At 36.1% G+C, this 17,748-nt stretch overlaps 1 protein-coding gene across 1 annotated transcript; it reads right to left on the bottom strand.

The window, feature by feature from the left end:
- Nucleotides 1-1,428: 1,428 nt before the first annotated feature.
- Nucleotides 1,429-17,640, bottom strand: LOC106876856 (60S ribosomal protein L18). The gene is made up of 7 exons (XM_014925586.2): nucleotides 17,508-17,640; nucleotides 17,296-17,382; nucleotides 10,849-10,956; nucleotides 9,927-10,022; nucleotides 2,729-2,852; nucleotides 2,554-2,623; nucleotides 1,429-1,625 (listed from the first exon to the last, which is right to left on the bottom strand). Exons 1-7 carry the CDS (start codon nucleotides 17,508-17,510, stop codon nucleotides 1,550-1,552), a joined length of 564 nt encoding a protein of 187 aa, XP_014781072.1. The 5' UTR covers nucleotides 17,511-17,640; the 3' UTR covers nucleotides 1,429-1,549.
- Nucleotides 17,641-17,748: the final 108 nt, after the last annotated feature.

Genomic DNA, 17,748 nt, shown 5'->3' with positions numbered 1-17,748 from the left:
AACGGAAAATCCTTCGAATTCTGACTCGCTGCTTGACAGAATAAAATTCGTATCCATTTTTTTGTCAGGATTACAAATTTTGAAAACACAACAGGAATAAATTTGGAAAAAAATCTCCCAAAATTCACAAAATTAAAAAAAACATGTTGATCGTTGTACAAAACTATAGCTGAACTGTTTACACAAATAATCACGTGTTTTCACGAATGTACTAACGAGATTTGCTCAGATATTCTCATTTAAATATGAATAGGTGATTACGGGCGGTTTGGTAACGAAAGGGTTAATACGAAATAGCAATCTAAATCAGTGGTTCTCAACCAGGGATCATGTAGAGGTTTGTTATTAAAATTTATGTACAATAAATTGGATTTACTTCCACAAACAAAATATTTTAGCAATTTCTAAATACAACTTAATAAATAATTACAAAAACATTTTTTTTAAACATCATTTAGTTGCGAGGATCCATCTAAGTTAAATAAGAACTAAAGGTAAAAAATGGTTAAGAGTTTCAACATAAAACAGGTTAAATATTCAGGCCAGATATGGCTAGTTTGAATCATCATTTAACATCTGCTGGCTTGACCAGGGCTGCACTTGACTCCAATCTGATTTGGCATGGTTTCGACGGCTGGATGTCCTTAACACCAACCACTCCACAAATGGTTGCCTTTACATGACACCAGCATCTTCCATGACTGATCTTCCTTGGCCTGATGAGTCTTCTCAAGCATGGCATATTGCCAAAAGTCTGTCATAGAAACTGACAGGACCACCAAGATGTGTTTGTACTCCACAGAACATCAAGGCACTACACGTTTCAGTCTCACAGAGGCCATATTGTTCAGCTGCTGCAGTAAGGTTGTCTTGAGAGAGTATTAAGCACCATTCTTAGCTAATTTTGGAATTACATCCTGACAACTCAATAGAAACAACAGCCAAATCAGCTTCAAATCAAGAATATATTAGACAAAACCCAAACACATTTTGTAATAGGTCTGTAACCGTATTGAGCCCTTCATTGCTATATTTCAATTGAAATATACAGCTCATTTCAATTAATTTACTATGTTAATGAAAATTGTATAAATCAATTGGTGTTTAGAACATAAATCAACATAGAGCTATTAATTCAGATCACTCTCAAAGAGGATGTTTGTATTACCCTTAGAGACAGCTTAGTATAAAGTGTTCTGGATATTTAAGTGAGCTAAGAATCAAAGTTGATTCTATCTCATTTGCCACAGACAGCACCAATGAATAATGTCCTTCACTAACATACACACGTAATTTGAACTCAAGAGAGAGCATAGGGATGCTGAAGAAATATTAAACATTCTATGCAATGCTCTGATAATTAACATTTTGCCATCTGGAAACAAAAAACAAAAAAAGCATTTTATAGAGACCACAAAGACAAGTGTGTGCAAGTTCCCTCAAGGCATTTATTGTTGTCCTTTGGTGGACCCTCCTCAAAAGGGAATAAAAAACAAAAGCAACCGAATACTTTAGAGTTATTTTACTTTGGAAACAAACCAATACAGAATTAGTTCTTGAAACCTGTGCTCTTCCTGCGACCCCGAGCCCGTTCAAATTTTCGGCCTTTAGAACGTACATATGGCCTGAAAGAAAAAGATTGATGAAAGGGATTAAAACAAAGCTGCAAGGATAAAAACAACATAATTAAATCACCATTATTATATTTTAATCAAAATCAACCTAACATACAGGTATGGCTGCTGTGTAGGTAGGCACCTAAACTTTGAAAATAATTATTTGGTGTAAATTAAGATCACGTTAGAACAAAAAGTTTGTAACAAAGAACTAGGAACAATCTCAGATGGAATGGTATAAACGAATGAAACTGGTGATTGAGACAAATCAATTCAGATAACCTTCGCAGCTCTATGTCATCACCAATAGCACAGCTTCCTTTACAAAGCCATCCAAAACAACAAAAATATTGTGCTTGGATCATAATCACACAAAGAAATTGGGAGGCAAACTGATGCTAAGAGAAATTAATTTTTTAAAAATGGTGAACAGTCTGACATTTGGTAGCCTGAGCAAACCTAAGCATCAGGAGTGGACAGAAACAAAGAGAAGCCTGTTGCATATGTACATATATCCACACATATACACATGCATATGACTGTAGCATAGTTGTAAATGGGTTGGGTGTCACTGGCATAAAAGTGATGTTGCAGTCTTTCATGGAAAAATGTCCAGTGAGGATGGAGAAACTATTTACTGAGAAACTGGAAGTTAGCATCAGGATGAGCATCCTACCATAGAAAAGCTGCCTCAAATTCCAGCCAGACCGTGCAAGGATGGAATGGTAGGCATTAAAACAAAGGAACGGGTGCATCTTATTTTAGTTCCAATAATAGAAATAGATTTACCTAATCTAATACATATTGTCCCTAAGTTGTACTTGAGCCACAGCCAAGAGTTAAAATTATGTTAATTACTCAGTGGAGACCTCAGAAAGAGGTAGCTAACACCAGAGGGTAGCAGGGTAAAAAGAAAACAAAACAGGAAGATACTTACTTAGTGTGACTGTGGGGAACACCAGGTGCCGGACCGAAATGGCGATAAACCTTGCGGCCTTTACGACATCCTGCAAAAAGAAATAAGTCGAAACAGTAACGAGCCAATTCTAACGCTTGCATTATTATTATTATTAGGTCACCACAAGAACAGAACTAAATATTAAAATACTTACCCTGTAGCAGGGAGGTATGTCTGCCCTTGGGTGCTATCATTGCCAACTGGTCAAAGGTCAAAATCTCACCTTCACTCTTAAGAACTCTAGCGCGAGCTTGGTCTGTCATCCTCAGAGCACAGATCTGGAAAGACAAAGCAGGCTCTCAGTACAAGATAATATTACCATAGAACTTTATTTGAACAGCTGCAAATGAGAAAGTGGCAGCTAAATACCACACAAGTCACAAACCACCATTAAAAAAGAAGTCATATATAAAAACTGCAGGATTTTTATAAACACGAGGTTGCTCCTGCTAAAAAGGTTTGAAACCAGTCGCCTAAAAAGCCTACAAATTCAAAAGGTGTTTGACAGAAAGCTTGAAGGGTTGTGATAGTCCAGCTGGTGCAGCTATCACATACAAGCTAACCATTCACTAACCCAGCTGAACCCCGAATATTTAAACTGGCTACACCTGGACCAAATATTCTACCTGTTTTATCAAACCAACTGGATTTAGCCTCATACTGACCCAATAATGTCATTCTAAAAAAATAAACAATCACAGCATCAAAATCTTGAAGCTATTAAACAATGTAATAAAAAGTATAACAGTTGCCAAAATTAAATGAAACCTGAAGCGGTAAACTTAACGAACATACACAACATTATAAAATTTATGACTTCTGCTTTTTATAAACAGGCTTCAAATACCAGAGAAGCCCTAAATATATTGTATTACCTCAATGTAATAACCATTTCTGCACCATACTGATGCACAAATAACTTAAAGGAATTTCCTTGCTCTAAAAATTAAGACCAATGCAAACACACTTGACCATACATTGCACATAAAGAGTATTGACTATCTTCTCTGCCAGTAATTTGAGTACATCAAGATACCTAAATTACCTCATTGACAAAACTGCTCCCCAAGCCAGCCTTTCCTTTGAGCAAACAAAAAATGGCATATTATAACTTGGACTGATGGAAGATTCAATTATAAAAACTGTTGGCAGTTACTTGGCCCTGGTACAAATAACCGTGTACTCCTAGATAAAGCCACCAGGCCATCAAAAAATCTGCCTAAAAAAATTCATATAATTCATTTAACTTTTTAACCACTCAGTGGATTGGCTAGAAGCAATCACAAACAATCAGAGCCACGGAAGAAGTTTTCATCATAGTGGTCAGTCAGATCAGTTAGTTGAAGTGAATAAAGGGGAACGAGTAACAACTCTGGCAAAGGGGCTAAGGTGAGAATGGCTTAAATCTTGCAGGTGGTCAAGGAATTAATATTATACTCATTACTGTAAACCAAAGTCACACGGATAAATTGCATTTAGATCAAGGAGCATACAATGCACAAATGAGTATATCTGACCCCTTTGTTACAATATCCCGGTTGAATTAAAGTACCTTTTTCAGCATGGTTATGAAAAGTTGGTAGAAAGTAGAAAAGTTTGTGAAGATCCCGTGCAAAAATAATTGGAACAAGGGATTAAACAAAAAATAGCACATCATAACATAGACCGATGGAATGTTCAATTATAAAAACCCTTGGCAGTTACTTGACTTCATACAAATAACCCTGTGCTCCTAGATATACTATGTCTTGGATAAAGCCATCAGGCTGTCAAAAAATTCATATTAACACATTAGACTTAACAAACATTACAAAAGAGATAGAAATCCCAGATACATTTTACTGACTAACAATAACTAAACAGGTATAAAATATTTTCATACCTTGTGTACATAAACTTAACCACTCAGTGGATTGGCTAGAAACAATCACAAGCAATCAGAGCCACGGAAGGAGTTTTCATCATAGTGGTCAGTCAGATCAGTTAGTTGAAGTGAATAAAGGGGGAGTGAGTAACAACTCTGGCAAAGGGGCTAAGGTGAGAATGGCTTAAATCTTGCAGATGGTCAAGGAATTAATATTATACTCATTACTGTAAACCAAAGTCACACGGATAAATTGCATTTAGATTGAGGAGCATATAATGCACAAATGAGTATAATTGACCCCTCTTGTTACAATATCCCGGTTGAATTGAAGTACCTTTTTCAACATGATTATGTAGTTTGTAGAAAGAAAAATTTGTCAAGATCCTGTCGAAAAATACTTGGAACAAGGGATTGAAAATTCCTTTTGAATATATCTATTAGATCTGCAGTATATAAATATCAAAGATGCCTTAGATAATTTCTGACATATCCATACATTGCACATAAAGAGTATTGACTATCTTCTCTGCCAGTAATTTGAGTACATCAAGATACCTAAATTACCTCATTGACAAAACTGCTCCCCAAGCCAGCCGTTCCTTTGAGCAAACAAAAAATGGCATATTATAATTTGGACGGAAGATTCAATTATAAAAACTGTTGGCAGTTACTTGGCCCTGGTACAAATAACCCTGTGCTCCTAGATAAAGCCACCAGGCCATCAAAAAATCTGCCTTAAAAAATTCATTCAACTTTTTAACCACTCAGTGGATTGGCTAGAAGCAATCACAAACAATCAGAGCCACGGAAGGAGTTTTCATCATAGTGGTCAGTCAGATCAGTTAGTTGAAGTGAATAAAGGGGAACGAGTAACAACTCTGGCAAAGGGGCTAAGGTGAGAATGGCTTAAATCTTGCAGGTGGTCAAGGAATTAATATTATACTCATTACTGTAAACCAAAGTCATACAGATGGTGGCTAGATTCCATTTAGATTGATCACATAATGCACAAGTGAATAAATAACATTTGGCCCTTGTACTATGTAATGTTTGTAGCATTTGTAGAAGAACGTCATGTCCTAAATATCAAAACACCCGCCAAAAACAATAGAAATAAGGGACTAAAAATTCCTTTGAGTAAATTACTGTGAAACAGCAAACCTAGTACTGTTGGTAACTGCTGTAGCTAAGTCTCACCAATTCTTTTGGCAGTCAAAAATCCGCCCCAACAAAATTCATATAATCCATGCCAGCATGAAAAAAAGAAGATGCAAAATCTAACAAAAGAGGCAGGGGAAATCTCAAATATAATTTAATGACTAATAGCAAAACTGAACAAATATAATGACCATCTCTGCACTATATCAAAATAAAGATGTACAATCTTCCTAGAAATAAAAAATAACTCTTATGCATATAAACGTGACCACTCAGTGGATTGGCTAGATACGATCACAAACAATCAGTCGTGGAAGAGGTTTTCATCATAGTGGTCAGTTTATATCTGATGTGTGTGTGTGTGTGTGTGTGTGTGTGTGTGTGTATATATATATATATATATATATATATAAATATATATATATATGTACACACACATGTATATATATGCATGGCTCGGTGGACAGAGCACTGGGCTCACAATCAGGAGATAGTGAGTTCAATTCCCAGACTGGACTGTGCATTATGTTCTTGAGCAAGTCCTTTTATTTCACATTGCTCCAGTTCACTCAGCTGCAGAAACGAGTTGCAACATCACTGGTGCCAAGCTTTACCGAACTTTGCTTCTCCCTTGGATAACACCACTGTCACGGAGAGAAAAGGCTGGTCTTCCATAAACAACCATGCCCAGACATTTGCCTCGGAAAATAACATTCGAAGTGCAATCCCATGGTCATTCATTATTGAAGGCGGTTTTTACCCATGACCCCTTTATATATGTATCAGAACAAGGTTTTAAAGTGAAGCAAGCATGGCAGTGGGGTTGAAGTAGTTTGTCTACCAACCGTGTGGTCTTGGGTTCAGTCCACTGATGCACCATCTTGACTATGGCCCAGAGCGAAGCAAAGCCTCCTGAGTGAGCTTGGTAGACAGAAACTGAGCAAAGAGGGTGTGCATGTGCCACCCAACCCTTACAAGCATGAAAAAGTGGATATCAACCCTTTAGCATTCAGATTATTCTGTCCTGTTATCCCTATTTATTTGCATTGTTTTGAATTAATCAGAGATTATCTTGTAGCTTTGAGACTTTCATAATGGTGACTGCTTATTTTTAAGACATTGTAGGACAGGTGTGAGAGGCTGGATCTGGCTAGTTTAACCCTTTAGTGTTCAGATTAATCTGTCAAATGTAATGCTTATCTGTTCACATTAATTTTGATTTATTCAGGTTCAAGTGGAGTGTCCATAGTATTTGCTTGTAACTTTGTTAATTTTCTACACACAGCTTTGAAACTTTGTAAATGGGTACTTATTACGTAATTTTAGCTGATCTTTCTGACTAAATTTGACTTTTATGGGCAGGTAAATTTAATTAACAGATGTAAAAACAATAACATTATAAATAAACACTAAAATTCAGATTCTTAATACAATATACCTGTTTGGTTTGCTGCCAAAACTATCCCAGGTGTCAACTGCCAACAATTTTACATTTTTCAAGATGAGGTACATTAATTTGAATTAATTAAAATACAGGTGTAATCGATAGATTTTACTCTTTTCTATATTTCATTCAAACGTTATCATTGAAAATAAAGTACAAAACTCTTTTACTAGTCAATATAGCATTGGCTATGCACTCTTATACAATTTAACAAATTCATTTACGTAACAGAATGCATCTAATAAAAAAAATCTCATTAACAGATGAGACAAAGGTGAATACAGGTGTGTAACATACTGAAAATTAATATGTAGTTCTCACTTCACATATTATATAATAAAATGAAAAGGAATATAAAAAATTATACACTTATGCCATGAAACTGTCCAAAGCACCTTTTACACAAGGGCACTTTGCAAAACTAACAAATATATGAAGTCTCAACCTGATATCCTTTCGCAGCGAACAGTCTACAAACTTTTCTTTCTTCCATTTATTTTTTCGACTTGATGGAAGTCAATATTTTCTCTGTTGACACCACCTCAGTTAATTTTGCTTTTCTCCCAGTTCTGTGCTTTCTAGAAGAAAAGCCCTCACATAACTAAGATGCGATGTCAACCCGAAATTTCAGTCTTTTGGTGGTGGAGGTACTTTGTGGCTTTTTACATATACAATATGAATTTACCAAAGTAAAATTAACTAAAAACCACAAAATGTACCGCCACCATTTCTTTCCAGGTCGACCAACTGAGTAATATGCCCGATATTGGTTGGATTTATCAACCCCACCCATATATTCATTAGAAGACAGAAATAAAATCTGTCTTATCTTTAAAAGCAGTAACCAATAAATTTTCTTTTTACATTTGTAAAATGTCTCCTTTTTTTAAAAACTTTATTTCATGGGAGATAAACCTGTATGGTTTCCCATAACAGTACTGCACATGTAAATACTTACACGAGCAAGATTTTCTGCCAAAGCCACTGAAGAAAAAAAACGGTCAAAATAGAGGTGTTGGTGCTGATGGTGAAATGGTTGTGTAAGAGACCATACAACATCATGCCCCAATCCATGCAGTCTTTTCCCATTATATTTATTACCTGTGTAAACATCAAAGTCTCCAATTCACAAACTTCTCATACCCTGATCCTCCATTTAGTAGGTTTGGCAGGCATGTACTGCCGAAAATGTACTCTGCCCTTATAGTCTATCATGGCCTCATCAACACAGATTTTTCCCAGGTAGATACACAGTTCTATAATTATTTACAAGTAAATCGATTACAGGATGTATAATGTACAGGGGATCGTAGTTTGGGTCGCTTTTGTCGGGGGCATTAGCAGAATCAGTCAAATGCAAATACTGAGATATTTTCGAATACCTTGTCTTGGACATTATACTCGAAATATATGGATCGCCATACCTTACATCGGGACTCCAAAAGTTCATGAAGCTGTTTAGCACCAAACATAATATTAATTGTATAAAACGCTTTCATTTCCGCAGTATTAGTTGGCTGCCATAGTGGATCGTATCTTCCACGAACAGAAATTAAATGTTGCGCATATTTGTTTGTTTCCTCCTCAACATTTTCAGAAAAAACTTTACCTGTGTAAAGCATCAGGAGGTAAATTATGTTGTGCACCAGTGTTATCTGTAAAATCATAAATAGTGTTTGGTGTTGTGATTTTTGACCATGTTGTCATGTTTACGATATCATTTTCATCATTTCCGTTATTAAAATCTTCCTTGTCCGACGAATAATCAGATATCGATATCAGATTCATCCGAAGACAGAATACTTTTGTTTTCGTTTATATTTTCAATATTATCAATCGTAAATCCTTCAAAGTTGGAATCGCTACTTGCTGACGCCATTTCTTTCACAACCAAGATAAACACTTCTCTTCAAACGTTGAAAAAACCATGTGGTCTAAACAATTTCACAATATTTATACTTGAATAAAGGCGGGAAAGGCTTCATCTTGCATTAACGTGATTTGTTTATTTTTTTTTTAGGAATTTCATAGAGCTTTCGGATACGGCCGGCTTGAACAAATAAAGGGGAATTAATTTTTTCCGGTTAGAACACCAAACAAACCCAAACAGATTTGTTGTATTCAAGACTACTATGTTTATTGAAAACTGAATAAACCAACTGGTGTTTGGAACATAAATCAACATGGGAACTTTTAATTTAGATCACTCTCAAAGAGGATGCTTGTAATAAGTCTTAGACACATCAGTATATGAACAGTTAAACATTAACCGACCACTCAGTGGATTGGCTAGATGCAAATCACTAAACAATCAGAACCACGGAAGTGATTATCATCATAGTGGTCACTATAAGCAGTAGTACTAATTTTTAAGATCCTCGCATTAAAACTTGCACTCAGAGAATGGGAATTCAACACATGACCATGTGATTATGAACTGAATACCCTAATCATGAAGCCACACACACACATAACAATAGCTTTGTTAAGCTTGTAATAATGGAAGAGCAACAGGTCTAACACCAAATATATATCCAGGAATCCAGGTTAGTGTTGGTTGCTCAATATCTACACTAAAGAATACAAAGGGTCACAACTAATGAAATCTAAGCAACAACCCACAAATAAAATTAAGCAGTATTTTAGATTGAAACAGGGCATTTTTAGTACTTTCATTTCGTTGATCAACAGAAACAAGGTTTAGCTGCAAATGAAATAATACCAATCATACAAGCAACTGACATTTACGGTAAATACGCTGAAGTTAGGAAACAAAGAAAACAAGAGACCTCATCCATAAAAGAAAGGAGAAATAGTACAACATTACAATAGATGGGTTGGGTAATAACCAGCCAAACACTGAATACCAAAGAGAAAATTTACCTTCAACTTGGGCACTGAGTGCAGACGAATGTCATCAGTGACTGTAGAAACAACCACAGCTATCTTATCCTCGTCTTGTCCCTTCATGTGTCGTACCTGCGCAAAGAAAATGCAATTAAATGAAGCAACTTCAGAGACAATAAATTAATACTAACAAACTTGAGTAGGATTCAAATTAACCCTTTAGCATCCAGATTATTCTATCATGCAATGCTTATTATATTTTACGTTTCTGTCATTTGACTGCAGCACACCCTTAAAGAGTTTTGGTCAAAGAAATCTCCAAAAACTTATTTTATGCCTCTTTCAGTTTCTGCCTACCAAATCCACTCACAAGGCTCTGGTATAAGTATCTTGAGACATTTGCTCAAAGTGCCATGCAGTGGGACTGAACCTGGAACCACATGGTTGGGAAGCAAGCTTCTTACCACACAGGGAAAGGCAAACACTGATACAGCTTGGCACCAGTGATGTTGCAATTCACTTCCACAGCTGAGTGAACTGGAACAATGTAAAATAAAGTGTGTTGCTCAAGAACACAGGATACAACCTGGTCCAGGTATTGAACTCATTACCTCAGGATTGTGAGCCAGACACTAACCACTGAGCCAGACACTAACCACTGAGCCATGTGCCTTCACCATATTAACAGTCAAGTTTTTAAGGAACGTAACCCTTTAGCATTTGGATTACTCTGTCAAATGCAATTCTTACTCATTCACATTGCTTTAAAGTAGCCATGTACTATCTCTGAGCTTTCAGATTTAGGGTGAGTGTGAGAGGCTGGACCTACTGGTTCGGACAAAGACAGAATCAGATATGGCCAGTTTAAACAAGCTCCAATATAAAACTCCCAAGACATGAAGCATATAACATTATTTCAACCACAACAATATAAGACACCGAGGAAAAATATACTTACAATACGCGATAGGGGAACCGGTGGTCTGTTGCTTCTGCTCATGCAGAGACGCTTCAGGATAATCTTGTTGAACTTGGAGCTGGTCCTTCGGGCCAAAAAGCGGTAAAGCTGTAAATAAAGTTGATGCATTGAGCAAATACAGATAGGACATTCAGATATGGAATCATTGATAGACAATGTAAACAAGGCAGTTGCTTAAAAGCTCCTGTAACCTACTTGGTCAAGTGTAATGCTTGTTTATTCACACTACTTTCAATTAATCATGTACTATCTCAGCCTTGGGATTGTGATGTCACTTTTTTTATAGTCTAAAAATTACATTATAAGATAGGTGAGTGATGCCAAAGGGTTAAACAAATGAACCCAGCATGTACAGTATGGGTTTGCTGCCAAATGCTTAAAGCAGCAATGAAAAAGTATTGCGATGACCGAGACATAGGGTCCTCTGAAGAAAGTCTTCCCAACACACACCTGGGAACATCACTAAGAAGAAAAATAACCCTTCAGTGTTCAGATTATTCTATCAAACAAAATGCTTTTCGATTTACATTGTTTTGAATTAACCATGCATTATCTCATAGATTTCAAAGATGTGATTGTTTAATGTAGAATAACATTGTAAGGTAGGTGCGAGATCCTGGATCAGGTCAATTAGACATAAGAGAGAATATTCTTGCCGGATATGGTCAATATAAATGCTGGAGGCTGAATAGGACATTCGAATTACAGGTACTGGCATAGTAGTGTGCTAGTTCTTACAGTCAATCCTCAGAAGAGGTGAGGTTAGTAAAAATGCTGAATTTGCTATCTTCAGTTCAGCTTCTGTACCTGTCCTCACCTTACCAAATTTAAAAGTAAAAAATTAAGTACTGGGGTGGATTGTTTGACCAAATCTTTCACAATCTCGTCTCAGAATGACCATAGTACAATAATCAAATTAAGAATAAAAGGAGAAGCAAATACGTTAGCTATGATACAATAATCACTTGGGAACCAAAATCTTGTCTTCTGTCTTACAAATAAATTAACAGCACCAGTGTATTTGGTACAAGGAACTCCTAGTGATTCCATATGGAGTTACTTCACAAGAACTCTACATGTTAGCTACACAAAATCCTTCAAAAACCAGTTAGGTTTGCCTGAAAGTCTATAAAATCACATTTAGCAATAGGAAAAGTGCCTCCATCAGTTGGATGATCCTGAAAAGTCATCACAAAAAATAGTCAGAATCTTTCTTCCTCATTTGGGGCACTCATACACTAATTAACACTCCAGAGCAATTTAATCTACAGCATTTCCGAGTTTATTTGGAAACCCATAGTTGCTAACAAAGGCCAGGATGTGTACTTCTGCTAGAAGCTCTGGGTCTCAAAAAATAAACTATCTCCAAAGAGTCTAGCATATAAAACACCACATTCTGTTGTCTGCCTGTTAACCAACCACTTCAGACAGTACCCAACAGTTAATACCGGCATCAAATTAATTAACTCTTGATAACAACCTACCAGATATCACCTCTGGATCTATGATAAAAACCTGTTTTGAAGTAGTGTAAATTAAAACCGCGATCAAAATTACATATTAATTGAAGTTTGAAACAACTGAATAATGTTATTATGATAAAAGGTTTAAAACGGATACAAGATGATGCATAGTTCCAATCGTAAAGATAACCACTAAGTTTACTTTATACACCCAGCCTGTTGCAGGTAATATATTTCAGAATGCGACAGAAAGTTAATTTTCCTTCAAATTTATGATTAAAAAAAAAAAAAAAGTGGAATGGACTACTACCTAGCACTCATTGTTAAGTGGCTGGTACTAGTTGGATCTTTTCAACCTAACCAGCTCCAGTCAGCAAGGATATGAGTATAAAATGAAGAAAAGGTGGAAAATGTCACAAACATTTGTATCCACATTATTTAGTAGAACAAAAGAAACCTGTCAAGTGACATGACAACAGTATCAACCGGAGCACTTGCACTCATTAACCCTACATTTCTCCATACTTTTAGAATGACATTGTAGAGTGGGTGTGTGAGGCCAGACTCCGCCAATTTGAACAAAAGTACACTATTTTGGCTGGATATGGCCTGCTTGAATGCTAATGGGTTAGAGATATTCAGTTTAAGTCTAGTTTTTTAACCATATATAGCAGATATCTTCCTACTTTTCTGGAATCGGCATTGCAAAGACACGCGAGAAATACTCATGAGTGGTAGGTAGTAGAATTGGGCACTAGAAATGCAGATACTCTGAAAGTCTATAAAATCACATTTAACAACCACCGATATTAGTAGTTGTGTCTCCATCAGCTGGGTGATCCTGAAAGGTCATCACAAAAAATGATCAGAATTCTTTCCTCCTCATTGAGACACTACTATTCTAATTTAAACTCTAGAACCATTTAACCCTTTCGTTATCAACCTGGCTGAAACCGACTCTAGTATAAATGTCTTGTTTTCAAAAGTTTTGAATTAAAATCTTCCACCAAACCTTAGTCACAATTTATGTTCCTAACACTAGCTGAATAATTAAGTTGTTTTTACTAAATTCTTTGAAAGAAACACAGAGCATCTCAAAATAAATACAGTAATGAAAGGGTCAATCTACATTTCCAAATTGAAAGCTAACACACAGGAAATGTACTTGTGCCAGCAGCACTGGGTCTAAAAAAAAAAAAAAAAACTTTCCTGAGTCTACCACTTTAGACACTATAATATGTCCTACCCTAGGCACAAGGGCAGAAATTTTGGAGGAGGAGGGGGGGGGCGGTCAATTTGATCGACGCCAGTACACCACTAGTACTTAATTCTTCGACCCCGAAAGGATGAAAGGCGAAGTCAACTTCGGCGGAATACCCCTAAGCATTTCAACCGGTGTGCTAACATTTCTGCCAGCTCACCAGCTCAGACAGGATATTGTGTAGTCTGCAAGTTAACCAACCTTTTCAAATAGTACCCTAATTGTTATTAAATATTATCAATGAATAAGATCCTTTGATAACCGAATAATGATGTCATGATGATAAAAGGTTTAAACGGATGCAAGATGATGTATAGTTCAATTGTAATGATAACCACCGAGTTTACTTTATATATCCAACTTGTTGCAGCTAATACAGGTCCACCAAAAAAGGTTTCTGTGATTTTAGTTGTCAACTGCACTAGCTATAAGCAAGTAATCTGTATGAAATCAATGCGAGACTGTATAACAGCTGTAAGAGTTTTGATATTTGCCACTGCATTGTCTTTCAAATCACTATTTTACTAGTGAGCGTCTGGCCAGTCACTCTACAGAAATTGTGGTGACTGTACAGCAGAAAGCGCAGTGTGTATTGTGGCACGCTGAGTTTAAGTCAGTTTTAGTGCAACAATTTTCGGTGTACTTATGGACAAGATCCACCTACAGACGGCGAGTCCACGTGGATTTGTGAGATTTTGATGACATGATTGCATACTTTTAAAATGACATTGTAGAGTAGGTGTAAGAGGCCAAACTCAGCCATTTTGAACAAAACAAGTACAATATTTTGGCTGGATAGGGCCTATTTTAATGCTAATGGGTTGAAGATAAGGCTATGGCCAACCCAGTCTTTTAATGGGCACTAGAATTGCAGATGCTCTGTAAGTCTTATATCGCATTTAACAACCAACCATAGTAGTTGCGTCTCCATCAGCTGGGTGATCCTGAATAGTCATCACAAAAGATAATCAGAATTCTTTCCTCCTCATTGAGACACTCCTACTCTAATTTACACTATAGAACCACTTAATCTACATTTCCAAATTAAAAGATGCTAACACACAGATGATGTACTTGTACCAGTAGCTCTGGGTCTCAAAAAAATCTTTCCAGAGAGTCAACCACTTTAGACACTATATTCTGTTGTCTTATAATTAACCAACCTTATAAGATACTACTACCCTTAACAAATAAGCTCTTTTGATAACAACCTGCTTTGAAATAAAGTAATATTAAAACTGTCATCAACATTGTTTGAAATAGCCAAATAACGTTAAAATTAAGACTGTAGTTTAAAAGATAGTGGCAAAAGGGTCGAACAGATGCAAGATTAAATAGATAGTACATATCTAAAATCAAGCAGCTTTATAGAAGATCCCATGTGGACTCAATAGGAGTATAATGCTTCCCCAGATACTGAGACATTTTGCCATCTGAATTAAAAGAAACATCGTGCATTTTCCGTGGGTTTTTACCCTCTGAACCCACCCAACATATCCAATAAACGAGATCTCCTAATGACAGGGTAAACTGAGTAATCAACATATTCTTGGTGCAAAGTGTAGCTTGCGATCTACTATTTGCTTGGATAGTTATTACTTCCAAGGTTCCACTAGCTATGAAACATGTAGCCTGGATTTTATTTACCCCATTCCCTAACTTTGGATGTTTATTCACATATACAGCATCCCCAGTTGCTAACCGTGAACTGTAAAAATAACCTCTTTTCTTCGATACATGGAAAATTCACAACCTTCTGCACCAATAAATCCCTATTGTTCCTGAAAGTTGTTTTTTATATTTTCTAAAGACTATTTGAAGCACACAAACTTCCTACACCTCGATCCTTGAAGCTTACCTTTCTATATCTGAATATTAGAATGCAGCAGTAAATTAATCAGTTTTCAAATTTATGTCTAATAAATAAAAAAAAAATAAAAAAAACACAAGACACTTTGTTAGGTGGTGTTGGCACTAAGGCCAACAGAGCTCAATGCATCATACATTTTCTATGGGTTTTAACCCTTTGAACCCAAACACATTGCAGGCAGCTGTATGATTTTCCAGTCAAAAATAATGTTTCTACCAATTTGTGAGCTATGAACACACAAAAAAAATCATGCAGTGTTTTTTCTTACAATTTCCAGGAGTGCATGTATGTATGTGAATATATAAACCTGTCCCCTTAAATGTACTTATCTGTTTAAAGGACTATTTAATGTTCACCCTAATCTTGCATTTAAATTACCAACTGAAATATATATATATAAAATATAAAGTATGGAACTACCCTCAAAGAACCACATTATGATTGTAGCAAAGTATCCACAGCAGCTGCAAAAGAATCAAGAATTATTCCCATCTCATAGGAGACGACCATTCTACATCCTACATGTGCAGAATTTTGTCTACTATAAGTCATTAAGTGACTTCTACCTTGAACCATGACAAATCTCTACCCCATCATCTCCAATAAACATGCACCTTATACTATTCTTTCCACTGTATCTTAACATTTTAACACTTGGACCATATTCAAGTTGAGAATTTAGTAAAATAACTCATTAATCTGGTGTCTGGAACATAAATTAACATTCTTGTCTCAAATTTAGATAATTTAAAAATAAGTTTGTACCATAGGCAGGTTAGTATCAAAAGGATTAAATTAAGGTGGATCATCTTAAGATTAGCATTAAGGTGTTTCATTTCACATAAGTAAACTAATTCCAAGCATTCGTTACACATATCAACGAAAAAGTTATTTACAAACGTGATGGCCATGGTTGGAATACTTATACTTCAGGTTTAACAACTAGCACCCACGTGGCTCAATTACTATATATAGCAGTGAATAAATGTTGTGAAAAACAATAGCCTGTACACGACGCAGAACCCCGGTCCCTGTAGAATTTACCGTAAAGCTTTTTTATTTCAGGCGCAGATTCCATCAGCTGAAGGATATTGACTACCAGAAGACAAGTCAGAATCATCATCATCATTAATATATTGAAAGAAGGACAGCTCAGGGGATGACAAGTCACCGTTTAACAACCAACCCCTATTTTTATGTCCAAATAGAGTTGCTTTCATATATATAACTGCGGCGGTGGTACAGAATACGCACACCACCCAGTTTCCGGCGTAACCCTAAACACCGGGTGTGCGTATTCTTTACCTTCGCCACAACGGTGATGCCTTAAAACCTTAAACACGTGGTGTCGTATATTTGTCATGTGTCCCCACGGTGGGAGTTTTAAGTAAATATTGCAATTAAGCCTGTCTCACTACGAACTTACCAAGCGATAGTGGCCGTAAAATATCCAACGTTTACCATTATCGAAGTATAAGCAAATCAAATTCTTCAATCTCATTTCATTCCACCCAGAATCCGCTTTTTGTGATCATTTGAACAAAACCTTCCATAACAATAAACGAGCTAACATTAAGCAAGGAATGTTACAATATCCACTAATTACGATAACTGATGGGGGGGGGGAAACCGCAGGTGATAACAATAAGCGGCTTTCACTTCACATTTTTCCTTTCCTTCACGTGCGTGGGAAGAAATACAATTTTATACAAGTTATGCACATATTTGGATGGATTTTTTTTCCATACGTTAATCATTTATATAATATAATGTTGAAAAAGAAGATATTTAACATAATATAACAAGAAATGAGGCGCATGTGGTGGTCTTACCTTGACGAGTAACCTGAGATAGATATCATTGCTTTTGGGGGCTTTTCTCTTCACTTTCCTCTCAAATCGATGGCAAATATCGATACCCTGTCAGTAGATATATCAAATAAGAGTGATTAATAAGCGTAAGCAAAACCATTTTGGTAAAATTAACAACGGATTCGTTAGATTATAAGTAAAAGGTTTCATCGCAAGAATCAGCACAAACTCACCATGGTGGATATCAGCGGAAAAAGAAAGACTACGGGATTCTGGGTAGTAAAGGGCAAGTAATTCAAGCAACTTCCGCTTTTGCTCTTGATGGGAATTTAACATATTAATCCGCTAAATGTATAAATTCATAAACATCGATATTTATCTATCTATTTCTCTTTCTCTATATATTTATAATGCGGAGAGAAGGAGAAAGATGTATGTTTATATATATATATATATATATATATATATATATAT

Source organism: Octopus bimaculoides, chromosome 5, assembly GCF_001194135.2.
Source record: "Octopus bimaculoides isolate UCB-OBI-ISO-001 chromosome 5, ASM119413v2, whole genome shotgun sequence".
NCBI lineage: Eukaryota > Metazoa > Mollusca > Cephalopoda > Octopoda > Octopodidae > Octopus > Octopus bimaculoides.
Note: the sequence above shows the minus strand (reverse complement) of the source record. Positions and strands in the feature narration are given on the sequence as shown.